This window comes from Mauremys reevesii, linkage group 20 (genome assembly GCF_016161935.1).
Source record: "Mauremys reevesii isolate NIE-2019 linkage group 20, ASM1616193v1, whole genome shotgun sequence".
NCBI classification, from domain to species: domain Eukaryota; kingdom Metazoa; phylum Chordata; order Testudines; family Geoemydidae; genus Mauremys; species Mauremys reevesii.
Window position 1 is genome coordinate 22,302,171 of NC_052642.1, and position 27,616 is coordinate 22,329,786.

The window sequence follows — 27,616 nt, forward strand, 5'->3', positions numbered from 1 at the left end:
TACCTCCCCCCCAGAATATCTTCCTCCCAAGTACTATAACTCTTCCCTGGGTAGCCTTGAGGGACTTTTCCACCAAGTTCTTGGTGAACACCAATCCAAACCCTTGGATCTTAAAACAAGGAGAAATTAACTATTCCCTCTCCTCCCCCACACCCCCAATTCCTGATGAGTCCAGATCCAAACCCCCTGGATCTTAAAACCAGGAAAAATCAATCAGGTTCTTAAAGAAGGCTTTTAATTAAAGAAAAAAAGGTAAAAAATCATCTCTGTAATTTCAGGATGGAAAATAACTTTACAGGGTAATCAGATTTAAAGAGCCCAGAGGAGCCCCTCTAGCCTTACGTTCAAAGTTACAGCAAACAGAGGTAAACCATTTAGCACAAAGAACATTTATAAGTTGAGAAAACAAAGATAAAGCTAACACACCTTGCCTGGCTGTTACTTAAAAGTTTGAAATATGAGACACTTCTTCAGAAAGATTTGGAGAGCCTGGATTGATGTCTGGTCCCTTTTAGTCCCAAGAGCGAACAACCCCCCAAAACAGAGCACACATGCCTTCCCCCCACCAAAATTTGAAAGTATCTTGTTCCCTTATTGGTCCTTTATAGTGTCAGCCAGGTTACCTGAGCTTCTTACCCCTTTACAGGTAAAAGGATTTTGGTGTCTCTGGCCAGGAGGGATTTTATAGTATTGTGCACAGGAGGGCTGTTACCCTTCCCTTTATAGTTATGACAGAGCCCTTTCCCAAACAATATTTCTATATGCTAGTGGGGAGGGAGGGGTCTTCTGAAGGGTAGCAGCTGGCCTGGCAACTTTCTGTCTCAAAAGCTATTGTCCTTATTGTGGTCTTCGACTGTAAGTGCTTTTGGTTCCATTGCAGTGTCTAAACAGAGCTTCTATCTAGGGGAAGGTTTCACTGCACTTCAAAGGAGTTGCTAGAGTGAAGGACTAGGCAGTGTTTCAGCTGAGCCATATGTTTTTATTGTATTTCACTGCTACCATATGCCTACAGCTTGGAATTGAATGTTAGTGCCTAAGCAAAATGACACAAAGCTTGAGCAGGAACCTGTGGTGTTTCTAGCATGGTGAGGAAGCTCTGGATTTTGTGGCCTTTAATTTGACGTAAGGCGGTGTTGTAGAGTGAGGGTTCTTAGAACCGGATGGGGGCAGGAACTGACCAGCATGGGGTTATTCAGATGCCTTAAAGATAAACATTAAGGGTCTGATTCTGCAGCTGGTCCCCATGTGAAGATATCAATTGACTAATGGCATTTCTGTAGCTGGCCCAACTGCAGAATTTTGGTGCTTAATCAATGGCTCATGACAAAAGTCTTGGGTGAATTTTCATGCCCCTATTGGCTTTCCTATGCAGGTATTCAGAATAGTGAGCACCTGTTTGGGGAACCCTCCTGAGACCTTCTCCTGGGAGTTCCGAGATAAGGAGAAGAACTACCACAAGATTGGCCCTGTGACACCACTGCAGTTCTATCAGGAACACATCAAACCCCTCTTCAACATGGAAGACAAGGTTGGAGAATACAACAACTGCCTGCTGTTTCTGAAGCATGTACAGTACTATGTGCCGTTGCTGAAGCAGGGCTGCTTACACGGCTTGCTATGGGGAATGTGTGAGGCTATCAATTGAGTCCAAGTTGGCCTTGAATTTATTCCCCCTTCTTCCTTTCTGCATCCACATCCCTTTTTGTATTTGCATTGCGCCCCTCACTTGGTTTTGTTAATTTGGATGGGTTTTTTATGGATTAATTGTACTTGTGTTTTCATGCTGCTGCAAGATCTTGAGTGGCTTAGCCATGGGGGCTTTGATAATAAAATATTAATTAGAATAGAATGAGGTTCCTGTGCAGCACTTAAGGACACGTGGACCAGCTTAGAGCATGTCTTCTATTGCACTCAAACTTCTGATGTTCCAGCTGAAGCTGTCCTCACTTGCATGGGATGGTCAGCTAGCTAGAGCAGAAGAACTAATCTGATACCAAGAGTTTTTTGAGGCTTCAATTGATTTGTAATTTAACTAGTGACATCTTACTCATGGCAGATTTGTCTAGTGAATGATCCTCGACCTCAGAACCAGTACAACAAGCTATACACGGTAGCATACCTAGGCAACCTGGTGGGAGGAAGAAAAACACTCTACAACAACCAGCCTGTTGATGTGTTGAAGAAGCTGGCTGCAGCTTCTATTAAAGATGGCGAGGTTTGTGGTGTTTTCCAATTAGTGGCACAACATTTTTTTCTTTCTTACCTAGTGTAAGAGGCTATCTTGGGACATGGCCCAAGCATGACTCTCTCTTCTCCTATTTTTAGGCTGTGTGGTTCGGCTGCGATGTTGGAAAATACTTCCATAGCAAGCTGGGCATCATTGATCTGAATGTGTAAGTGCAGGAACTCTAAAACACAATTGGTTTTGGGCTCTCTGTTCATGGCAATCTTGCTACAAATTGAAAATGCTAAGGTGACAAATGTTGTCTTGCTCATTTTTGGTAAAAATCATCTTTTGGACAAGTGTGCCTTTGGCTCTCTATTCTCGTTAAATCCCCTGTTTTGGCTGTTAAATGAAATGTTGATACTCTGAAAATGTGCTTGGTTGCTAATTTACTGATGTGAAATGTTAATGTAAAATATTCTTAGCTGAAGAGAAATGGACTTAAATGTAGTATATCCTGTCTGTGCCTCTTGCAAGGCAAAACGAAAGGGAATGTAGCACCGCTCTGAATGTCTTGTGTAGTTACTTGAATTCCCTAGTACTTAGTGAATGGCATTCCAAAAAGGGTCCATTTAGTATGTATTCTAACTCGAGATTTGAAGAGGAGCTAAGCATCTGTCAAAGCCCTGTGCAATACATCATAGGATGTTACGTTCCACTGATTCCTCTTTCCCTCCTGTCTTCACCTCCTTTGTATGGCTTACTTGTAGGTTTGATCATGAGCTGGTGTTTGGTGTCTCCGTCAAGAACATGAACAAAGCAGAACGATTAATCTTTGGAGAATCAACGATGACCCATGCCATGGTCCTCACTGCGTTCACGGAGAAGGTAAGATCTCCTCTGTAAGCACTTGTGCTGTTTGCACAGATGTATTTGAACTCTCCTGCAGTTTATGGGCTCAGGGTTCATTCACAATGTACATATGCTGCCTTTTAGCAGAACATGTGCAGGACATCACACCTGCGCATGATGCCTATGATGTCTTATTTGCCTGTGTCACTTGGTAAATTAAAACTTTTAAGTTTCTCCGAACAACAAGTGAACAATCCTGGACAACAGGGCAGTGGCTTGCCCAGAAATTCTTTGAGAAGGGCAAAGAAACTTGGCTTGTATTTTCCAGGAACTTAAAATATAGCTTCGCTGGCTTTAAATGGTATGTGAGTTCTGATTTATCCTACTGACCAGGGAATCAAAGATGCTAGCACATCTACACTACTTAATCTAGTCTAGGTCTAGCACCAAGCTTGTACAGCTTAAAACCTGCTTGAACGGCCTGCGGGAGGCACTCAAGTAACTAACAGTCCCTCAGAATTAGTAGCACATGACTTCTGTGATGCACCCAGTAATGGGAGAGAGGAATCTAAACCCCCAAACAGCAGTACAGCTCTTAGCACTTTCACATTGCCAACAGCAGTACTGCATGCTAATAAACCAGGGAAATGGCATCTGAGAGCCCCATGTGAAATTCAGTATCTTTGGATACTTGGAAGTAGTCATTTTCAGCTTTTGTGTGTTCTGGAAAAATCGGAGACTTCCCCCTACATCAGAACACCGTCAGTTTTTAAGATGCCTTTGAAAAAGTAATCTCTTCCAAACCAAGATTACTTGGTCTGAGAAGTAAGTGCTTACATATTACTGAAAACTTTCCCCGAGAGTCAGGACTTCATGCAAAGGTGTGATATGGGATTGTTGAGCCATCACTTTTTCTCAGAACTACTTTTCAAAATACATACTGGTCTTCTACAATTTACACATGCTTTTCAAGTGTCAGATTACAGAACTAATCCTGTGTGAAGATTAGGATTAAAGGATAGTCTATTGATTTCTGAAATTTAGAGATTTAAAATGATTTATACATTTGTAGCTGTTTGAAATTCTTACACAAACTTCACACTGATTACAGGTTTATATATGTGTATAGTAACTTTTATATTTAAAAAAAAAAACACTTAAGGAACGTAAAGTGACTCATGCTGCAATCTGGTTTCTTTTCACACTGAATGTGTGTGGTTTTTTTGTTTTGTTTTGTTTTTGGAATAGCAAAAGTTATATAAGTAGAAATTCCTTCCCGGCAGTCTGCTTCCTTGATTTGCAGCTCATATTTTTGACTCTCTTAGGGTTTTGGTATGCAAAAGTTAAACTCTGATACACAATCTGGCTATTGGAATCAATGAATGGGCTCTGTTATACTGCCACCTAAACCCAGAACTTTGACAAATGTAAGGAAGATCTGCTAAACTGAAAACATGTTCCCATACATAGACTATATATTCTTTGGGTCTTGAAGAAGAATGTGAGATGGATGTCTCTAGAGCCAAGAGGTCACTTAAAGGAAGTGGTGGTGTTTAACTCTAGAGGGTGTCCAGAATTTGAAGGCATTTTTCTCACACAACCTAGGTATTTTAGTATTTGTTTGAACATGTTGCCTTATATAAACCTTGACTTTAATCTAAAGGAGCTTTCAAAGGTAGTTGTAAATCCATCAAAGCATTAGTTTTTTACCTGTTTTGTAATAAGGTTTTGATTGAAGAAAATCCCATTGCAATGTTACAATGTAATTTATTTCCAGAAGAGGCACATTTAATCCATGCCAGTATTTCTAAACCATGCTATATATACTTTTGTTCAATTTACATGTCAAAGTGCTTATGAGTGGACCCAATTTAGTGCTTTTGGTACAGCTCTTAAGTATCTCATTAAGGACTCTTGTCTATCTTTCAAGTATTTTTTTTTCCCAACCTCATCCCAAAACTATAAAACATCAGTGTAGTTACCTCCCTTTATTACTGTAGTAAGGGGCAGATTTTTCCAAAGACCAGAGCTAAGGCTACATTATCATGAACATCGCACAAGAGGGCAGAATACCAGAAGAAAGGGAGAGAAATGAATTAATAGTTCTTCATAGGAGCTGCTATGGGGAAGCCTGTGGATTAAGGATCTTATTTAGTAAGCACATGGGGGTTATCTTCTCAGTGCTTCTGTTTGCTTGATAATCTAAAAACAGACTAGACTCTTTCAGAATGTGGACTATATGCTACAGTGCTAATGAAGCTTGGAATGGAATGCAGTCTGGACTACACTAGAGAACTGCTTTGTCATTGAACCAGTTTAAGCACAAACAGTTCAGGGTTCCACACTTGCCTTAATGAATGTTTCATGTTTGCCCCTTGTTCTCTTAAGCCATGTCCTAAACTGTTTCAGTTGCAATGACTCCTAGTTATTGATACCCTAGTAACAGTTCCAGAATGCACTGCTTATGAGCTGAACCAGGGAGATTTCACCAGTGCACTGTGGGGCACTAGGAGGTCTAGCAGAACTGTTTCAGCAAGTCTGAGTCCACACTGGCACTAAACTGGTTCAGTTTGAACTGATCATTAAACATGCTGAAAGCCAGTGTGGACTCAGACTAGCCGAAACAATTCAGCTTGGCCCCCTAATGACCCGCATTTGAGGAGATTGTGTGGTGGTGGCCTACAGCCTTTCTTGGGGGGGCCCTAACTGGCTTCCATTTTTTTAATGTCAACCAGGCAACTGTTCCCCATGAAGGCTGTGAAAGTCTACTTTGGGGAGGCTAAAAAAAAAAAACCTATGGTGAAACAGCTAATAGGCACCCCTCTGGAAGAGAATGTCTTCAGGGAGACCAAAGCTGAGTCGTGGTGTGTGAGGGGGAAGCCTCCATTGAAAGGCTGAAAGGTGCAGGTTATCCAAGAAACTTGTAAGCATCATTCAAACCAGATTAGCAAGGATAATCACTGGAAAGAAGAAACATCTCTTAAAATCTTACCAAAGTTTCTAGAAGTAGTTCCACATACTGTCATCTGTTAGAATTGCCTAACTGAGTCCAACTCAAGGTCGCGGGGAAGAATGTTATAAACTTCAGATACTTAGTTTTTGTTACTGTTGTGACAGTCAGGCAAATAGAAACATTCTGTATGTCAAACAGGTAACATAGGTTCTGGACCTTAAGTCCACTGCTAACAGGTAAAGAATGCTTGTAATGCAACTGCAAAGTACTTAGAGTTTTTAAAAGGGACTGTGACTTAGTCTATGTCTTACAAAAAGACATCTACGTTGTGTTTTTCAATAGAAAAATGGAATAATTACCTCTAATCAGATTTCCTTAAAAGGAGACAATTTCTTACAACGGTCAGTGCTTCTGCTTCTAAAATCACCAACAGAACTGCAAAACTTTATTGTTCTGAGAGTCTGCCTAGTAGTTTCCTTAGCATGAGCATCAAAGATATCTGTGTCAGGTTGGTGGTGGTTCTGTTGGGAATGATTTTAGAAGTTGAAGCACTGACTGTCAGAAACTGAGGAATTTCTCCACTGAATGCATGTTTTACTTCCATCTTTCTTCAGGATGGGCAAGAAGGATCATTTGAGAAATGGAAGGTGGAGAACTCCTGGGGTGAAGACCGTGGTATTAAAGGTAACATAAATCATAGCAGTCACATGAATACGTTGCTGAGCTCCATATATGGAAATAAAGAACTACATAAGAACGGCTGTACTGGGTCAGACCAAAGGTCCATCTAGCCCAGTATCCTGTCTACCGACAGTGACCAATGCCAGGTGCCCCAGAGGGAATGAAATTAACAGGTAATGATCAAGTGATCTCTCTCCTGCCATCTATCTCCACCCTCTGACAAACAATCTAGGGACACCATTCCTTACCCATCCTGGCTAATAGCCATTAATGGACTTGACCTCCGTGAATTTATCCAGTTCTCTTTTAAATGCTGTTATGTTCCTAGCCTTCACAACCTCCTCAGGCAAGGAGTTCCACAAGTTGACTGTGCGCTGTGTGAAGAACTTCCTTTTATTTGTGTTAAACCTGCTGCCCATTAATGTCATTTGGTGACCCCTAGTTCTTGTATTATGGGAATAAGTAAGTAACTTTTCCTTATCTACTTTCTCCACATCACTCATGATTTTATATACCTCTATCATATCCCCCCTAGTCTCCTCTTTTCCAAGCTGAAAAGTCCTAGCCTCTTTAATTTCTCCTCATATGGGACCCATTCCAAACCCGTAATCATTTTAGTTGCCCTTCTCTGAACCTTTTCTAGTGTCAGTATATCTTTTTTGAGATGAGACCACATCTGTATGCAGTATTCAAGATGTGGGCGTACCATTGATTTATATAAGGGCAATAATATATTCTCCTTCTTATCTCTATTCCCCTTTTAATGATTCCTAACATCCTGTTTGCTTTTTTGACCACCTCTGCACACTGTGTGGACATCTTCTGAGAACTATCCACGACTCCAAGATCTTTTTCCTGATTCATTGTAGCTAAATTAGACCCCATCATATTGTATGTATAGTTGGGGTTTTTTCCAATGTGCATTACTTTACATTTATCCACATTAAATTTCATTTGTCATTTTGTTGCCCAATCACTTAGTTTTGTGAGATCTTTTTGAAGTTCTTCGGTCCGCTTTGGTCTTAAACTGATCAAGATAGTTATCATCTGCAAACTTTGCTATCTCACTGTTTACCCCTTTCTCCAGATCATTTATGAAAACTGGAAGGGAAAGGGCCTTGTGGTGGTAGGCATTTTATAGATGTCAGTTGAGGCAAAAGATTACTAGCAGCAAGTGAGATCCTACACCATAATACTTGTAGGAAGAGAAGCAGTAATCTTAGTGTAGTCATGTTTTCTTCAAAACTCATGTCCCACAGAGTTAGTTGCAGAATAATATAGTCTACCTCAGTCTCCAGTGATCTAGGAGCTTAGAACAATGGTTTTCAATCTGTGGACCCTGGGGGATTTGCAGACTGTGCCTAAGATTTCCAAAGGGGTCTGTTCCTTCATTTGAAAATTTTTTAGGGGTCTGCAAATGAAGAAAAATGTTAAACCACTGGCTTAGAAGCATAATTCTGAACTTGGATTCCCCCCTAGTCACATCATGTGCTACCTGTTTGGCTGAATGTTGCCTCGTGAAATGGCAATGAATGTCCGTATTTATTACCATAGGAGCGATTAGGTGGCTGCCATTCCAATTGTACTTGTTTATGGAATCAGTTGAGGTAGGGCAGAAAAATATGCTTTGACTTTTACTGAAGTTTCAGATTTGATCTTTCAGAATGTGGTGATTACACAGGATGGATCCCAGTTACAAGCTCACTGTAAAATCCTATCAGACTGAAACATGGAGGCTGAGTCATACTAGAGTTCACTGTCCCCTAGGTCACAGGCTAAGGTGATGCTTAAGGTCGATTTAAGGAACTCCTTCTGCAGTTACTGCCAGTATCTGCAGTTTGGCAACAGAAGAGGTGCAAGGGCAGTGTAATTACCGAAGATAGGTAGACGCATACAATATGTTCACTCTGCAAGCAGGGAAAGAAAAGGAGTTGCTAGGCTGGGCATTGTGGGCTTCCTCAGCCATCTCCCTGAAGCAAGAATCAGGAATTTATTTTAAAATCCTCAAATGGGAAAGTAAGACGTGACTATACAATGGAACCAGCTTATAGTGAACTTGGAAGTATTCCAGTTCCATTCATAGTGAAGTGAATCAAAATCCCGAATCGTTGTGATGTATTAAAGTGCCAACTGCAATTCATGTTCTGGTGCAATCTTGGCTTTGCTGTGTCAGTGGAACAAATGACTTCATTATAAGCAACCACCAGAAACAGTAAAGATGCAGACTGAAGATTTCAGTTGTGCTCTTTCCGTTGTTTGTGACCTGTCTTCAAAAGAGTCCGCTGCCCAGAACCTCTGAGATGGGATTAGATAACATGGACTGTGCAGGACATGCTATACTGAACTTTTTCAGAAGGGTAGTCTTGGGTTATGCCAAATCCAGGAGTTCCAGAGACCTACAGTCTATTCCTGACTCTGCTGCAGGTTTCCCGTGTGATTTGGGCTAATTACTTAACTTCTGTTCTTCCGTTTTCCCACCAGTAGACCATAGAAAAGAGATCTTGCATACTGCAAGGCCTCATTTAATGTTTGTAAAGCATTTTGAGACCCCATATGTGACGATAAACAAGTGCGCAGTCTGCATTATCGGGGGCTGTCTTGGCCTTGTCTCATAACTATTTTAGCAATTTGATAGTGCGAATCTTTTAATCTCCACATGAAAAATATAATGAATGGATGTTAGCTGACTTCTCCCACCAAACTCAGTGGCCCAGAATTTCTGTAAACAAATTAAGTGCTAGTAATATTTCTCTTCATCAACAGATCACTGGCTCCTTCCCCTCCAGCTTGATTTTCTTATTGTTGCATTATATAAATACTTCTTGGAATGACTATGATGAATTTGAGGCAGCAATAAAACTCAGTTTGATGCCAAGCAAAACTGAGTGCTTTACTGGTGGTTTCCTGTAGAGTTTTGTTTTCCTTTGTAGTGATGCCAAACTATGGCTGAGTATATTGATATGCTGTGGAGAGGGCTGGACCTCTCAAACATCTGTATGACTTGCCAAGAGGAATTTCAGGAAATATGTATGTTTGCCTGTCCGTTTACTTCTCCTAATTGACGGCAATGAAGCATGACAACCAATACAATACACACAAGAGATTAGAGGTGGTATTTAAAAAGTTGCTTGTTCAGCTCATGTCTAAGTAAATCCTAGTTCTAGTTTAAAGTTATGATAGGTAGTTGGAGTGTCTCAAAAATTTGTGAAAAGGGTGCTAAAGTTGTCTTTTTTTTTTTTTAAATTTAGCTAAATAGATGATTGCTTTGTAATAACCTACTTGTACATCCCTAGCTTAAGGCCAGAAGGGACCATAGATCATCTAGTCTGACCTCCTGTATAGCACAGGCCTTTAAATTTTACCCAGGCAACTCTGTATTGATCCCAATAACTAGTGTTTTAAAACACATCTTGCAGAAAGGCATCCAGTCTTGATTTGAAAACATGAGAGAGAGAATCCACCACTTTTCTTGGTAGCTTGTGCCTACTGCCATGCAATCCTGCACTCGTTGCCACCTTCGCTAACACAGTAGAGCATGGACCACAAGCATTAGAGGTGTGAAATCAAAATGTTCTCTTATGAAGTCTTCCCTTCCTCCTAATTCTGTCCTTTCTTCCTCCCAGTACCATATGCCACATTGTGGTGGTGGTTTAGGATTGCTTGGGAACATTGGGCTGCAAACACTGGTTACCAAAGGGTTGCCCATCCATTGTGAGGGGGACACTGATTTGTAGTAATATTGCTTTTTCCCAGCCATAAGAGTCTTATTTTAAAAAAGATACTGTCATAACTAATTGAAAAACACAGGTGTACAAATTCTGGATCAGTTAATGAAATCTGTGCTATTCTTAGTAAGCCCATTCCACACCCATAAGTGCTCCAGACCTTCTCCTCCCCCCCCCAACAAACATGTAATCTGCCTAACACTTAAGCGCAACATACAATGGTGAACAAGTGCATTCAGCCCAGAATACATGAATAGCTTTATAGCAACAAACCTGTTCCTGCTCCCCTATATTCCTAACAAACCTACTTCAACCAAAAAAAGCGTGCTACGCAGAACTCAAAGGTTTGATAGCCAAAGATGATCCACGTTCAGGGGCTTGTTCTCAAATCCTTCTGCATGGACCTGGTCTAGATTAGTTTGTCAAATGCCCATCCAGTCTGAAATGTATTACTTATTGCAAAATAAAAGTATAGCATTACTGTCTGACAAGTTTCTGTTTGGGAGGAAGAGGGTCTCTTTGCTCTTCTGTGTAGTTTATCTTTTGCTGCAAAATATGTAATTCTCCCATCTGAAAATAAGCTAACATTTTTGTTCTGAAATAGCCAGAATTCTAGAGATTATGCAAAGGAAATCTTTTAAAGAGAGCCAATAGATAAGCTAGGAACAGCTGTGCAGGACCAAATTAGGCAGTGGTCACTTCCAAGAAATCTCTTAGCACATGCTTCTCTCAAAAATCCTTTATCCTTTTTTAAATAGACTGCATTTGTCTTTCCTTCCTAACTTAATTGGCATGTTTTACGGTGAGACTTTCCAATTATAGCATCCTGCTTATTATCTAGCTCTCTTTACCAGAGTTGTCTCATCTGTAGGATCTCACCAAGCTGCAGCTGATATTATTCAAATAATAATGCTTCTACAGAGACATGAAAGCTAAATGTTGCTTTCATGTGGTAAGTCTACAGCACTCATTTCAGATGCTGTTTCTTTCTTTTGCAACTTTTGTCTGGTGAAATTTATTATTCTGGAAATCGGGGACTGATACTATGCCTGGTTCCGGTCACTGTTACGAGCAGATATTGTGCAAGGTATTGCAACTCTACCAGTGGACATCTACCTTAATCTCAAAACCTTTTTATTCCAACTGTATGTCCATATAAAGCTATGCTAAAAATCTGACCTGCAGGTTCCCTAGTCTTGAGCTGTAGCATTCCCTGGACAGGAACTTGATAGGCAGATAACTATATCAAAGGCATTCTGATTTTGTGATGGGGGATTAATGCCTAGTCACTCTAGCAAGCCTTGGCATAGCTGAAAATTCCCAGTGTGCCTGGGGGTCTTTCACCCCATAATGGAGTATATTTAGAACAAGTTCTTTGATTTTATTCTTGTGGAGTCACAGACAGGTCTTTGAGTTTAATTTCAGAGAACACCATGTGGCCTTATTTTAAGCTATTGAGGTAATCTTTCTGGTTACATGAAAAATTCACTAACACGTCAAATATTCCTGGTAGGTGCCTGTGTTTTGCTACTGCTTCTTCGTATGCAGCAGCTTGTCTGTCCTGACAGCTATTTAAATTCAAAGTGCAATACTCGTGTTTTCCAACAAAAATCCAATAGCAGTGTTAATAGAAAATTGACTGTGAAACTAGACTGAAACACTCAACTTTACAATGTTGACAAGCCTTGGGGAGGGGCGGGGGGTCCATCCATTAGAACAGATGCGCTTGGGAATATTGCGTCATGTAAAGAAACCGTGAGCACCAAAGAGTTAATATTGAATCTCTAGCTTCCTTCCCATGCACAAATTAATAGATCTTGTATTTCAATTGCAAGCATTACTTTCTATAGGTTTTTTGGTATGCTTATGTCATAGCACTTGCTCATTAACAAGATACAGGTTGCGTTCAGAATCCAGGCCAATACAGCAACCACTGTCATTGACCATATCTTGAACATGTGGGGTCTCCAGTGAATGGCACTCAGTTGTTCATGAGAATTTGTTTTATGAGAGGCTCTAGGTACTTGGCTTGTTATGTTGGGTGCCATTAATCTGGATGTGGAGGAATGCTTCTAGAAAAAAGCTAAAAGTGCTCCCACTTGTCCTCCTTTACAAATACTTAGCATGGAATTCATTGGGACTTAGCTCCTTCGCTGGTATATCTTTGTTAGGGTACTGAGTCATTTCTGTCCCAAAGTGTGGTGTAAAGACATCATGTAAAGTTGAACATGCTGAGTATACGCATTCTTTGGGGACAATGCTTGTAGAACAGTGTAAGGGAAAAGATGAATAAGACTACTGGAGAGTTAATGGTATTCACATTCAGGTCAGTTATTAGCAACTTTGCACTTGCCTTTTGCCTATCCAGAAGACGGTTTGAATGTGGCTTTGAAGTGAAATACATTTAATTGGTCTGAGTGTTTAGAGGGCATATGTCCTTATTTCAAACGCTTGATGTAGGATAGACCCATTTAAGCCCAAAAGGCAGCCATTACTCAGGAGTACACATTTTCAGTGGAGAAGGGTTATGGTTAAAGTGTGTTGGTGGAGCTGTGCAAATGGGGACACCAGGCTCGAGCTCCCAGAGGAGGACTGCGGTACCTGGACAGGTCTGTGTAGGAAGAGCCTCTGCTGCTCCTGGCTCTCCCCATTAGTTTCCTTCACAAGAGTACTAAAATCCAAAGTCAACCCAACAATAACTGCTGTAACTACGTAAGATGACAACGTATAGCACTTCAGACTTTCAGAGTTTAAAAATTAACAAGTTGAAAGTTAACCAGATTACTCATGTTGCTCAGACTTGCTCTGTGGAGCTTGTAGTCTGCCAGCACTGCAGCTTAAACTGCTTTTTTATAAGCAGCAACACCTAGTTACTGCCTCAAATGTCACTTTATTACAAACCTGAACTCCTTTTTGTATCAATGAGTTCTTCTATGTGTGTTTCATAGGAGCTCACTGTGTCTTTACAGTAAGACAACCCGTTTCGGAATTCTAAAGTGTTGCCCTGTTTTGTACAGGGGATGTAAATCTGTGTCCATGTTCCTGACATGAACATGTGCACATGCCACATACATGTGAACATCCTTTGGGATGGGTTACTGTCATTCATCTGCTCTTCCATATGATGCAACCTTTCTTTAGTCTTGCTTGTTGCCTGTTTGTTTTTTAGGTCAGGGAGTTGTCTGGGAAATTTCCTTATACTTTTAAATGTTCCATCAGACCTAGCTGGTTTGAGCTCTTTGGTTCAAGCAAACATTTTGGAGTGGTAAACCCTAGGACAGTTTTCTCATCTGTAGGCCACAACAACCTTCCCTTTAACTGAGAGCAACTAGACATATTCCTCCAGAGCCTGTCAGCTCTTTGGGCATTGACCATAAGAGATTACTTGCAAGCAGCATGGTGCTTCATCCCCATCTCTGCCTTTTCAGCATTCAGCCCCTGCTGGCTCGGAAACTTGCTAGGCTGCTGAATGAGCCTGGAAGCGAGCTTTGTACCTCAGGAAGGATTTGGGCAGCACCATCTCACAGCATATCCTTGTAAAGCTGTACATGGATAAACCAATACAGAGCACCAGTGTCCATCACTAGGGAAGAGTCCCAGGATTACATTACACTTGGCACATAACATTTGAGACCCAGTTGGAGGTTTGGGATAAAAACAGGCCCCAACTTCATTGTTTCTTGACCAGGACATCAAAGGGTACCTACCACTTGAAACAATACAGCAGAGATTAGGCTTTCAGGCCATGAGGAGAAGGCTGAAGTTATAGTGGGATATAGAAACTACTAGCATTCCCCCATGTGCACCCCTTCCTTTGGACCCATATTATCTAGTTGGGTCCCTTTACGCAGCTGGTGTGGTGGGGTACCTGGCAGCCCACCAGTCTTCCTAGACTTGCCTAATCCTGGCAGTGAAGGCTGGATCAAAGAAGGGCCTTCACACTGTAGCTGCTGAAGGTGGGGAGCAATTTAACCACATCGGCTGTAAGGTGTGCGTGACTAGGGAGCAGAACCATCACTAGGGTTCTTGTAGTGGGGAAAGGGAAGCCTGTGGAACAGTGAATGTCACCTCTCCTAAATATTCACTAATTACATGATTCTCTTGTAACACTCTCTTGTTTTCTTGGAATCCCTTTAGTTTTTCCCAAGGAATGAAGTCAATTGCTGACAAATATTGCGTTGGTGGGTTTTTTGAAATAAGACAAATTTCCTTCCAGCAGAACTTTCCATTCTGTGATTTATTGGTCACTTTGTCAGCCTTGCAGATGAGTTTAATAACTCTGCTCACTCTGTGTCTTGAGGAATCAGTACAGTGTTACCCAACTCTGAACCCAGCATCTCCAATCAGACATCTTTTTAAAACCAAGGAGGAGATCTCCAAAGGTGAACGTTGAATGAACATTGAATCATGTTATCCCATCTGTTCAACAGGGGTCTCGGACTTTCTTACAGTATGTCTCCAGCTAGCAGCCATGTAAACAGTAGTTTGTCATCCCTTTTGGCACCCTCCTCCTCCTCCTCCTCTTATTCCTAGCATCTTTACTACAGCCTCATTCTTTCTTTCTCTGTATCCTAGGAACTTGACTGTAGTGTCTGAGCACTGGGGAACCTTTGTTTTTATCCTCACGCTCCTGTGAGGTATGGCAGTCCTGTTAGCCCATTGTATAGATGGGGGAACTAAGGCACAGAGGTGCCAAGTGGCTTATCTGCTTTCACACAGGCAGTCTGGCAGAGCAGGGACTTTAGCCTGGGTCTCCCAAGTCCTAGTCTAGTGCCCGAACCACTGGACCAACCTTGTTTGGCTCTTCCTAATAAAATGCTCCCTTCATTAGGCTTCTCTTGGGGGGGAAGAAGTGAGAAACATGAAGCAGCTTTGTGCTAGGGTAGTACTTGAGAACTAAATGTCATACTGTACTTATTGGGCAGTCATCTGTTAGGCCCTGGTTTGCCTCTTGTCAGAACACAAAGATACTATGCCAGAATCTGGGTTTTCTTTCTCTCTCTAATAAACACACGGCTAGAGTAGAAACACTAGACTGATGGGTGGATGGGCCTAGAGGGGCTTCACTGCTGCCTTCTGCCCTGAAATACAATCAAAACTCACTGTCCTCTGCTTATCCATCTTAGCTGGAATGCAGAGCCTGGGGTTCTGTTTGGACAGGATGTGGGGATGGGGTGTGTATCATTTCCTTTGAGGCATGGGAATAATTTCATTAATGAAGAAAATTATGGCTTTCTATGTGACCCTGGCCACAGGCCTTCTCAAGCAATAGTGACCATCCCTGTTCGTATGTTCTGAAGTTTTACTTGGCACTTCCTTGTTCAGACACTGCAATCCCAATCAGTACAGTCCAGCTCTGGCATGCAGAATGTCAACAGCCACAGAGGCAGGGAGTTCATTATCCTCGCAGGGTGCAATTAGTTGTTGGCTGTCAGGAGTGAGAGGTTTTTTGTGTCCCAAGAACTCATATCCTGAAGAAAGAGAACAATCAAGGCAGCTTCCCCTGGCAGTACCTCCAAACCGGCTTCTAGCTCGCATTACAATTGATAGGCTTTTTAATTTATGGCAATTCAATCTGATCTCTTGCTTTAGAAACAAGATGGTGTAGATAGATGCACTTATTGCCCATATTCTTCGGGCATTTTCTTGTTTCATTTGATTGTGTGGTGATATTGTTATAGGGACATGAGGAACTTTATTACACAAAGCTTCATCTGTCTTCTATCAAATATAGCCTCCCTCTCCCTGACAGTGCACTTTCTCAATTCATGCTGAGTTCCCTGGAATGGGGTGGTGGGTAATGCCTGAAATTATTTATCTGTTTCAGAGAGCAGGATTATGCTGAAAACCAAGATGTTTTAGATGTAGGATTTTCTTCTTTATACAGGTAGAAGGCTCTTGCATTAAGATTCCCAGCCAGAGCCTCAGAGTGGGAACGGTGTAAACATGAGGTGCAGTTTATCCTTAAGATTTATTTCAGCCAGAGGGTGTCTCAGTGGCTTTGTTTGAGGGAAGAAATTAGCATCTAATATGGACACACACATTCTCTCCATCTCCTGAAACGGAGTTCTGGACAAGGAAGCCCAGATAACTGGAGTAGTTAATAAGCATGGATAAAACAGTCTGAAGTTTAGCCTAAGCAATCTGGAATGTATCTAGTGTATTGTAGTTTAGCTAAATATGCATATTCATGATGTCCTTTAAAACAGCAACACATGACTGAGCGATTATAAAATGAGCCTCCCCTATTCAGAGGGTCTGCCTTTTGTATGATGATCTATGCCCCAGGACTGCTGTTTGTTGCCCAGATTATAAATCCTTTTGTTCTGGCTCAGACCCTCTTGTTCAATACAGATGGTCTCTTCCTTGCACAAAGGTGCCTGTATTTGCAAAGCTGTTTTCAGGATTTCCTGTCCAAGACACTCTTGTCAAACTTTCTTCCTATTTAGGCTTGTTGCTCCAAGTCTCTGTTGTAGCTAAAATCTACTTAACCAGGTAGTTCATAATTAAAAACAGAAAATTGAAGTCTCCAAGACTTTATCATGAAAGTTGCTGTGGAAATATGATTGCTATTTATGATTGACAGTATGAAGTTGTCAGACATGATACAATTTTCCAGAAGATCTATGCCTCCCCAATCATTAATGTTCTTTGTTAGTAACATACTTTCTTTTTTATCTCCAGGTTACCTGATCATGTCTGACGACTGGTTTTCTGAGTATGTTTATGAAGTGGTGGTGGATAAGAAGCATGTGCCAGAAGACATCTTAGCAGTGATGCAGCAGGAACCCATTGTCTTGCCAGCGTGGGACCCTATGGGTGCATTAGCCAAGTGAACTGCACAGTACCTGCCTCCTAATGGTCAACCAGAAGTAGATGTGATAGAGAATCCCAGAGACTGGAAGCCATAGCCAAACGATGAGACCAAGCACACAGCTTGGTCCATAGTCTTTAAACGTATGTGAAGGATCTTTTGGGGAAATAGCGCTTTACTGAATGGCCGAATAAAAAAGCTGTCGGGCTATTCTGCGTGCGTATGTGCACAAAATTTACTCACCTCATCATGATACTGTATAATAAGTGCTTTCAATGTCAGTTTGAGTTTTTACCTTTTTTAATAATGAACATAACTCTGTAAAACTGTTTTGACCAGTGCTTTCCATAGGTGAGGGGGTTGTAGGTGGCCACATTTTAGGCTAACTAGTTGAGTGATATTAGGAAAAGTACAGCAAAATGTTTATAAGAAATCTTTCATATTTTTATTTGTACTATAAAAGTGTCCAGATTCAGTATTGGCTTAATTTTGTTTCTAGGGAGCTATTCACATTTTTGGTTTTCTGCATAATAGGAGTTGGTCTTGAGGAGGTAGGTGTATAGAGTTCCATTTTCTTCTAGTAATTTTTCCAAAACTGTTTCTTATTCCAGCAGCATTGAGCCTTTGTACTTAGGAAAGAGCAGAAAGCAAGTCAGTCTATCGAAGTATGACAGACTGATTCTGGTGTGTGTTAATCTGGACTCACACAAGGGTTCTTTTTCAATAAGATTAGCAAGGACAGCCATAATAAATATGATCACAGGCAAAGTTAAAGAATATGGTACTCGAGCACAGTGGTCTCCAAACTTTTTTGGTCACGCACCCCATTCAGTAAAAAAAATTTTGGAGCATGCACCCCCGCTTGAACTGTCGAAGCAGCGCTGCTCTGGCAGCGCTCCTCCTGCCCCGCATCCCGAAGGATCCTCTTGCACACCCCCAACTTTGGAGACCACTGCTCTAGCAAAACTGGGTTTTTAATTACTGCATTTTATTTGGACATCTTCAACTAGATGGTGCTATGACGCTTTTAAATAAAACACTTTCTGGAGTTATGGGTAGAGCTGTTTTCTTTTATAAATTAGCTACATGTAACTTCATTGAATGGGAAAGATGCTAATGACCCATAAACAACTCTTGGGGAGCCAAAACATTAGCAGTTCAACAAGCCATGTTGCTTTATCTTCTCCATAGTAGACACAAAGGCTCTCCACCCACACTGTGTACAGAGTATGACATTCACACTACAGGCGCTTAAATACCAAGGTGATGAGCAGTGTAAATGCTTGGATCCAAATCAAGCCAAGCTGTTAAACTGCCTACCATGACCTCTGTGGCAATGACTTGTGTGGTTCTGTATGGAGCCTTTACTCACTGGGGAAGGGAAAAAGGTGGGGTTGGACAAAGTGAAGAGATTATTGACAGAATAGTCTACTAACTTATAGGTAAAACAGTGCTGGCCTACAAACAAGCAATGAATGGGATTCTTGGGGTTCTAAATTCAGCTTCTGTTACTGATGTACTTTCATCAAAAAGTATCTTTTTCACCTCTAGTAAGGCCCATTAAAAATTCATGGTGTAAAGAGAAGTAAAAGACTTGGCTGCAAACAGAATTGCTTACAACCTTTCCTTCTGATAGTATTAGTCACCAACAGAAATTTGAAGCTAGTACATAAGCATTCCACTGCATATGTTCTCAGATTTCAAACACACACTGCTTGAATATCCTCCAGAATTACCTCTGGAAAAATGGATTGTCCTTGATTTCTACAAGAAAGATCTGTGGAAGCCTGCATTTTACAGCAGATACAAGGTGGTCTCTGTTTTGCTTCATGTTTATAAAGCACATTCATCTGTGCTTGTCCAAACCCCACCCATATAAAGAAGCACTAATGTACACCTGCAAACTACCTTAACTCTGGCAAGTAAGCAATTTTCTTGGGGTTGAATGTGGTTCTGAAGTAGGCTAAGGCTCATGCATGGGCTTTTGCTTCCCAAAATTCAATATCCTAGTTACTTAAAGGTTTTTGCTTTTGATGTTGCATGTTTACCACTCGATTATAGCCATCAAAGGGAGTTAACTTCTTTTGAGATAGTGATAGTGTTTTCTGCTTATGCCAGCTCTGATTGAGTTTGACAAGCTTAAACTGTGTTCAAGCCCATTTTTGTTTAATTTGGAATATTTTAAACTATTGTCCAGTGTGTGCTTATCTCTGCTGTTCTTGCCTGGATGTTTCCTAGTACAGTTTATACAATAGCTTGTTCCCCCCAAAAAACACAGAACATTCTGATGTCTGAAACATGCTATGTAAAATGAAGCCAGTCTGGCAGACACAGTATTCTATCTACACCCACTGCTGCTCTAAAATCTTTGCAAGGGGGATGGAGGAGAGAAATATATTCCAGTGTTTCCTCTGCTGTGATAACTCCAAGGGCTGTTAAATCAACAGCTTTCAGTAGCCTATGCCAATATGTGTAAGGGTATGTCTATGCTTCAAGATGGAAGTGTAATTTCTAGCTTGAGGAGATGCCTCTGTTGCTCTGATCCAGCTAGTGCACTAAAAATGAGGGTAGCTGTGGTGGTAGGAGGGGCTAGCCTCCTGGAGTATGACACCGTCCAAGCCGTTGGGTGTCTACTTAGCACAGATACCCACTCTAAGCACTGGTGTAACAACACTGTTCTATCTGTAATGAAGGAGGTGCCGGGGCTCAAGCAATAGTTTTACATTTGTAACTGATGCCGGGGCTCTGGACTACCAGGCCCAGAGGTGCCAGGGCTCAACCCTGGCATGAGTTAAGCACTGGTTACACTCATTCTTAGCTTTCCAGCTTGCTCACAGCTAGCGTGGGAATGTCTCCTGGAGCTGACCATTACCATCTCTAGTGCAATGTGTAGCCATGCCTTTACTGTACTTTGAAGCTGACAGGGACACCACTAGGACGTTGTGTGTCGAGTTACTTGCGCTGTCACAGGCATTTTCAATAGTCTGATTCTAGTTTTGTGCCACTGGCAGCAACCAGGAGTTGTATGCTCCTGTTTGTTCTATATACGTTCTTCTACAGCAAAGAGCACTGTATTAGCTGGGTCCCCTGCCAACGGCCATTTTTATCTAATAAAATAGATCAGCTGCCTTAGCTATTGGTGGTTATGTTGACTATTTAAACAACACTGAAGTTCTTTGTCATTTTTTAAAATTGCAACATTTGAAATGTTGATTAAAATTCATATGTATAAATAGATTCCCCTCCACCAGCTCCTGTTGATAGTGTGATCGATGTAAAATGTCCATACTAATCTCGGGATAGTGGGCCCCATGGCTTTGGTAATGTATTCTTTTGGGTGCCATCAAATAAATGACTAGTTGTGCCCTCCTGAGGCAAGAGTTTAGTGCATCACAGCATAATGGAATTTACACAACAGCAAAACTGAAGAAAATTAATTCCAACCCTCTCTTCTGCTTTATTTTTATATTTGTATGACTTTAATGATCTATTGGCTGCTAATGTCAGAAGGCAATTGTCCCTCCTATTTAGACTCAAATTTAGGTCTAATCCAACAGAAACCTGGTAATTTTTTTAGATGCAAATTATTAAAGAATTATGAAATTTACAGAATGTTAAATGTATTTTTTTAATTCTTAATTGAAGTGTCCTGCATTACTTCAGATGTCCCTACTTTTACAGATGGGGGAACTGAGACAGAGAGTGGTGAAGTGACTGCAGTTTGGTAGTTCCTGGCTCAGAGACTCATCATCAATTTACCAGACCATTCTGCCCCTTTGTCCTAAAGGAAAATGTGGTAATGTGAATGGCAACCTTTAGTGTTAGTTTAAGAATCGAGACAGCCAGAGAAAACATTGATAGGCCTCAAGATGAGTTATGAAAACCAGGTTCTGGTAGTCCCAAAAGAACCTCAAGCTCTCTCCTGACATGCACACAAATACGTTAATGGCATGGAGCGAGTTGCCAAGCTGGTACAGCAGGTGTGGGCCTAGTACTTCTTCATTCTGGTTTGACGGGACACTTTAAGCGAGGAACATTTTGTTTTTCTCCAGTCTGTTTTTAGGGGCTGGATCAGAGAAGAGAGGATTAGGATTAAAATTCCATTTCAATTAATGGAATACAAATCTATGAATAAATCTGGCCTGCTCAGTGTACAGTCCCAGGGCAAGGGAAGCTCTGTCCGTAAGGGACTGTACATCCAGATTACAAGGAAACATTCATATCCAGTTGGTAAAAAGAGGTTGAGACTAGAATGGGGGAAGGGTGGATGAGGGAAAGAAGCCAAACACCTCAGAGCTCTCTCCTTACCTAGCTTAGTTGTATCCCTGATGTATAGTTTGCACAGGGAGAGAAAGATCTTTGAATTGCACATGGATTGGCTGATGGCAAGGTGCATTTGTTTAACTTTTATGAATATAACCATAACACTTTTTCATGTGATAGTTCACAGAAGGTCCCTCCCTACAACCTGTTATGGCAACGCCCTGCTATGTGGGGAGGGCAGGACATGCCTCACACCTAACAGCTCCTGAATTTTTCATCCAGGGTTTTTGCAAAGCCACCTACCTATATACACTTTCTTCCCACTCATAGCGTAAATGTGATTTGCACCCATGTCCTGCTGGACTAGAACTGAGATTAAACTTCATATTCAGTTTCCCTGTGGTAGCTTGTTGCAGCAATGATCCTTTAATTTTGCACTCAAGGAAGATTTTCTAAACACAAGACTGGGGGCCTGTAACTTAGATCATGTACAAGTTCTGGTGTAGGCTCTACTTGGACCCAGGGCAGGTAACGTAGGGTTATATCCCCCTCTTCTGTGGGGAAGCCTATGCTTCAAGAAAACCCTACAAGAGAATACTTAGAGAGTTCCCAACTAGTCATCCTGTTCAGGTTGAAATTTTCAAGGTAAGGTGTCTGCTTACACTTTATTTTATTTATTTATTTTTTAAGTTCCAATAAAATGGTTCAGCCATTTTTGGGAAGTTGATTAGTGAAAAAATTTGTTTTGCCCATGTTAAGTGTTTTTTTCTTACAACTTTTTTTGCTGGAAAGTTATAGCCTCCTCTATGCTTTTGGAGTAAAGGCTTGAAAGATGGCAGGACGTCTTCCTGGTCCCAGGCATGTGCTTTTTGCTGTTTCCCTGAAAATCCACCCAAATTTGACCAAGTTCTAAGCCTTTGAAAAAATCTATTTGCACATGCTCAGAAGAGACTGCTTAGAGTTTGGTGGCTAAACTCTCCTGAGATTCCGTTTGCACGTAGCATGCTCCAGTTCAGTGCTTCAGGGCCTGAACAGGACGTTCCCTGAAACTGCTAACTCCCACTTGCTGTGGCACCAGAACTGAAAACAGAGATATTGTTTTTCCCGTGCTTCCGATGTTCTCTTGGCAGCATCTAGGCCGTGTGGAGGAGGCAGCTTCCTGACTCAGATGTAGACAGGGCAACAGCTGGACCTGGGTGGAGCGGACAGCAGTGGAGGGAATATACGGGGACAAGGAGACTAGCGGGTAGATGGTGAGACCAAGGGCTTGTCTACACAGGAACACTCAGGAAATTTAATCTGAATTAATTAAATATGTGAATTTAAAATGGATGAGTTAAACTGCCCTGAACCCTTGTGTGGACACTCATTCAGAATTAAAGTTGTCTTAATTTGGTTTAGTTTAATTTACTTCAACCCCAAGATATGCATAAAAGGGCACCTGGGCAGCTGGCTTACTGACACTCCTTCCAGGGCACACTTACAGGGAACTCTTACTGACAGAATAGCAACAGATGCAAAACCTGCTGCTGTATCTCCACTGCTATGATGAGCAGTACGCTCCATTACACACCTTTCAAGATCCCTGGGGCCTACACATGCCTATCATAACATGTGGTGTGCCTCAACCAGTGCATCAAATGCCCCAGCAGCAGCTATGTGGGATCATTGTGCTCTCAGCTGAAATCACTGTTGCAACTGAAATCAGTGGGCGCTCTGCTTTGAACACATCAACTGTTACATAATGCTAAGTACTCTGAAAAATCATACCCATGTCATCTCAGATCAGGCACCCAAAATTAGCTGAGTATTTGACTTCAATCTTTTTGAGCCTCAGTTGTCCTTTTGTAAAATAGGAATAATATCATCCTTTCACTTCACTGGGGTGTTGTGAAAATAAATTCACTAATATAGGGGAAGTGGTCAGCTGCTATAGTGATGGGTGATATAGAAAAGTCCATGAATAAATTAATAATCAGATTTTGGGGTGCAATTATTATTATTTATGCAGTATCCACAAAGTGTTTTAGTAATAAAAAAAATAAAAAAACAAATAAAATACATATATTGCAGTGAAAAACATTAAGGAAATACCCATAAGTGAACAAAAAAGCCAAGCTAAGTAATTGTTACAGCTCTTTATATGTTCTCAATACACTCTGTGTACCTTAAAGCTCTGTCTATATATCACCAGTTGCTGACATTGTCTCATCAATGTGTGCAGCTGAACACAGTGTAGATAGAGACAAACAATGTTCAGTTATAGTTCAGAAACCAAAACAAAAGCCTGCTCTCAGCAGAGTAGAGTGGAGCTACAGCAACAAACAATATTTTTTTAAAAAGACACTGATGGGGATTTTCAGGGACCCTGCATGCCTTGCCCCGAACTGTGTCCCAAGCTAAGCTAGCAACAGTAGGCCATGGCAGGCCAGCTTGACATTAAGGCATAGAAAAAAATTGTAAGAGCTTGCTTGTGTGGCACAATCAGGAGCCTGCATGGCTTAATCAAAAGGCCAACAGGAGAAAAAAGGGGACCCACACCTACTGGTAATTGGGTAACCTGACCTAAGATAACAGCATTTTGGCAGAAGAGTCTTGTACAATGATAACTGCAAGTAGATGAGCATTCAGTTAGGAAAATGCTTATTGTACAATTCTATTGGAAAATAATTGCATTAGTGCTTATCGTACAACTCTATTGGAAAATAATTGCATTGGGTAATTTAATACTCAATAAGATAATGCAAGAGAAGGTAACGCAAGAAGGAGGACGTGGCGAAAGCAGGAGCCTCTAGGGGCAATAACAGGAAAACCCCTAGATGGTAAAAGGTCCGAGTCGCGGCCCCAGAGGGGCTCTGATTGGCTTGCTGATAAGAATTATACCAAATAAGGCTGATAAAATTTGTAATGTATGATTACGCGTTGCGGTTTTTACCTTTATAAGCTTAAAGCTATGTGATTTATGTAAGGCGGCTGACCCCCCCTTGTATGGGGACACGCCGACCTTCCCTTTATGCATAATTGTAATAAAGGTGCCTTAGGCTGTGTCTGACCCTAAATCAACGGTGTGGTCAATTTTTCCACGACAGACACGTCATGCAGATTCTTATATATTTCTACAAGTGAGGGGGGAAAAACTCCAAAAACTGTGATGAAAGATCCTATTTTCTGTGAGAGAGTAGACTCAGAGTTCCTGGAAAATCCATTCCAGGATTCTGGTATTAGAGACCTGGGAATTCTGGTTGAGAGTGAAGGAATGGATCCTTTCCATGAACAAAATCATCCCTGAAATGCTAGATTGAAGTCTGCAAACAGATCCTTTATACATACAAATATTCTGCTTAGCTCTCAAGCAAGGTGTGCTGAGTGAGGCACAATTAACCTTCAGCCTCTCAAACTCTTGGGAATGGGATAGAGTACTGGGAGCAGAATGAAATGCAGATGGGCTCTAACCTGCTTTTCTCTCGTTTCTCCAGGGAAAGTCTAGGACTATTAATTTGTAAAGAAGAGTATGAGGGGGATATGACAAAGTGATGTAAAAGAGGAAACCAGCTAGACACTGCTATTTACCCTGGCCAGTAACAGAAAAACAAGAAAGCTGTAGAGAAATTAGAAGGCAACAAGTTTAAAAACTGATAAAACACTTTTTTAGACGATGTTCTCAAAGAATTACCAGGAAAAAGGAAGGATTTGGGTTTAGGTACATATCTTATTAACAGTGCTGCGTTACCACAACTGTCCTTGAGATGGTGCCGATAGCCACTGCTGGAGCGAAGGAGAGGGGGACCAGCAGTCAGAGAAAGGGAAGCAATAATTATAGCCCTAGGCTTGCTTGTTTGTTGTCAGAGTTTCTGTTATTACTGAACTACTCAGAACAGATCTTTGCAAACTGTCTGCCACTTATACCAGCTGTTTTGTTGTTCCTTCTAAAAGTTTGCTATTCTTTTTTCCCTTACGATTTTCTGCTCTCTTTTTCAAATCGGCATGCAAACTGGGGCATTAGCTCTCTGATTTATGCTTTTCCATCTTCTATAAACAAATGGTAAAATTTGAGACTGAACAAGTACTTTCTCTGGACTGAAGTACCTTGGAGAAAAAGCCTTTGTTTTGGAGGTTTTTTGAGGGATGGGAGGGACAGAAGAAGTGCCTTGTCTTGATTAAAGTAGCAAAAACACTTTTCAAAGAATTTGTGCCTAACATTTTATAACAAAATCACCCCCCATTTATATGTCTGCATTAAAATAATGTAAGTAATCAGTAACGCGGAAGCCTAAGACCCCCCCTTTCTCCACTCTATTCTAGAACTAGGATCCCAGCCCTGCATACCTTTTTATAGTATAGACCCATCTGCACACTTCTAATTCACTGATAATTAACCCTATTTGTCGTCTGCTTGTCACCACCATCCCCTTATTTATAGCTGTAACTGGAGACATGAAAATTATGCCTTAACAGTGAGCTTCCCCGCACCTTCATCCTGCCTGTCTTAGCTGGATCCTGCTCTCCTGAACTGATCAGAACATACAAATGTAGCCACCCACCTCTAGGAGGAAAATTGAGCTGCAGCCCTGGTGAAACATAAAGTTTATTTTGACTAAAAGTGACGCAAAAATTCTTAAAGAGCTCTTTGGCAGCAGATTATCTGGAAATCAGACCATGTGAGGGGGATTGGTGTACAAAAACCTCACCAAGATGCTGAGTTGCCACAGGCTGAGTTTCAGAGGCTCTGAAGTAAATGTAGGGTTAGGGTTACTCAGTCTTGGATAACTCCAGGGGAAAGCACCTCAGATTCATCTGAAAGGCAGGTAGGTACTTTTTCATTTTGTTTTAAACCTACAGACATGTAAAGTTTTATACTATGTGAACCAGATAGACTCTTTTATCTGAGTCTGTCTTATGCTTCAAGAAGGACTGGAGTTTCATTAACTTTTACTGTTTCATTGCTTCTTGCAACTATAGTTATGAACTTTAGAACGTGATAATGACCTAAAGTTTATATAATACATTTTGTTTGTTTGCTTTTCAAATTGTTTTTAAATGTACATTTTATATGGCTCCCAGCACCATTTGAAGTGTTGGGAGAAAAGACACATCTGTCATGGCTTTGAGAAAACGATGCCTTGAATTTTGCTGAAAGTTTGCTTTGATTCATTAGACGTATGCCTCAGTTTGCTTTTCTGCAGCTACATGCCCGCTGTCTCATCCAGGCATTTGTCCAGTAATTATTAACGTTGCAGACAAATGCCTGCAGCAGAACATGTTATGACAATTTGAAATTAGAATTTATAACAATCTAAATTCTTGTATTATGAATAGAACGTTTATTTCAAATTCAAGAAGTATATTAAACTGAGCTTGAGAAGAATTATGTGAAAGGGGCAGAATCTGAGACAAAAATCAATGCAAAATTCTGATTTACTTCAAAAGGACAAAAATAAACCAAATTTAATTAGCCACATTAATTTATATTTGAAAGTATCATTTATTATTTTAGAATGGTTTATCTAATTTGATGGAACAGAATTATTGTAAATAATAGCCCGAAGAGTATTTTGTGAATATATTTGTTGTAATCAGTGTGCACCTATGCAATTATCAGGCTTGTTGGCTTAGCTACAAGTCTGATAAATATTACAGAAGCTCAAATGATTAAGAATATAAGGTGATCAAATATATAGTGTAAAGTGGGTCTTCTTCCAATGATACATATAAAGTGTCTTGGAAGGTTGAGAGTAGAAAAAGGATCTAATATGAAAGGCAAAGTGAAATAAACAGATAATTCAGTGGATTTGGAAACCTGGAGACAGCGGGGCTGGAACAATGTGTATAGTGGGGTGCTGAGAGCCATTGAACCAAACTGCAAACCCTGTATATGATGGAAACAACTTCAAGCCAGGGATTGTGGCAGCATTCTCCCCATTCCTCCACCATCCCTAGTTCCAGCCCCTATGCCTGGAGATAGTTTGGTTTGGGGATTTTTGAATGTGGGTTGTTTGTTTCCAGGCACTTCATGGGATGTAATGCAGTGCAATTGATGTTAAACCTTCATGGCTCTTCTCTTATTGTTTCTGTTGAGTGGCGAGATGCTAACCAGCTCTGCCTTGGAGTTGGCTAATAATGAGGATTCTTGGGAAGTGCTTTATAAGGAAAGCAGTGTCCAATGG

At 41.0% G+C, this 27,616-nt stretch overlaps 2 protein-coding genes across 3 annotated transcripts in view; both read left to right on the plus strand.

Annotated features, from left to right (window-relative positions):
- Positions 1-19,065, plus strand: part of BLMH (bleomycin hydrolase) — a 33,509-nt gene extending 14,444 nt beyond the window's left edge. Inside the window, exons 7-12 of the mRNA XM_039508324.1 lie at positions 1,373-1,528; positions 2,057-2,215; positions 2,326-2,393; positions 2,935-3,052; positions 6,584-6,653; positions 17,060-19,065. Of these exons, the coding sequence (XP_039364258.1) occupies positions 1,373-1,528; positions 2,057-2,215; positions 2,326-2,393; positions 2,935-3,052; positions 6,584-6,653; positions 17,060-17,211 (723 nt within the window). The 3' untranslated portion in view covers positions 17,212-19,065. The remainder of the gene's footprint in view (positions 1-1,372; positions 1,529-2,056; positions 2,216-2,325; positions 2,394-2,934; positions 3,053-6,583; positions 6,654-17,059) is intronic.
- A 7,037-nt stretch (positions 19,066-26,102) lies between these two features.
- Positions 26,103-27,616, plus strand: part of SLC6A4 (solute carrier family 6 member 4) — a 39,149-nt gene continuing 37,635 nt past the window's right edge. For both annotated transcript variants that reach the window (XM_039507688.1, XM_039507690.1), the window contains exon 1: positions 26,103-26,257. The gene's annotated coding sequence lies outside the window, so the exon portion shown is untranslated. The remainder of the gene's footprint in view (positions 26,258-27,616) is intronic.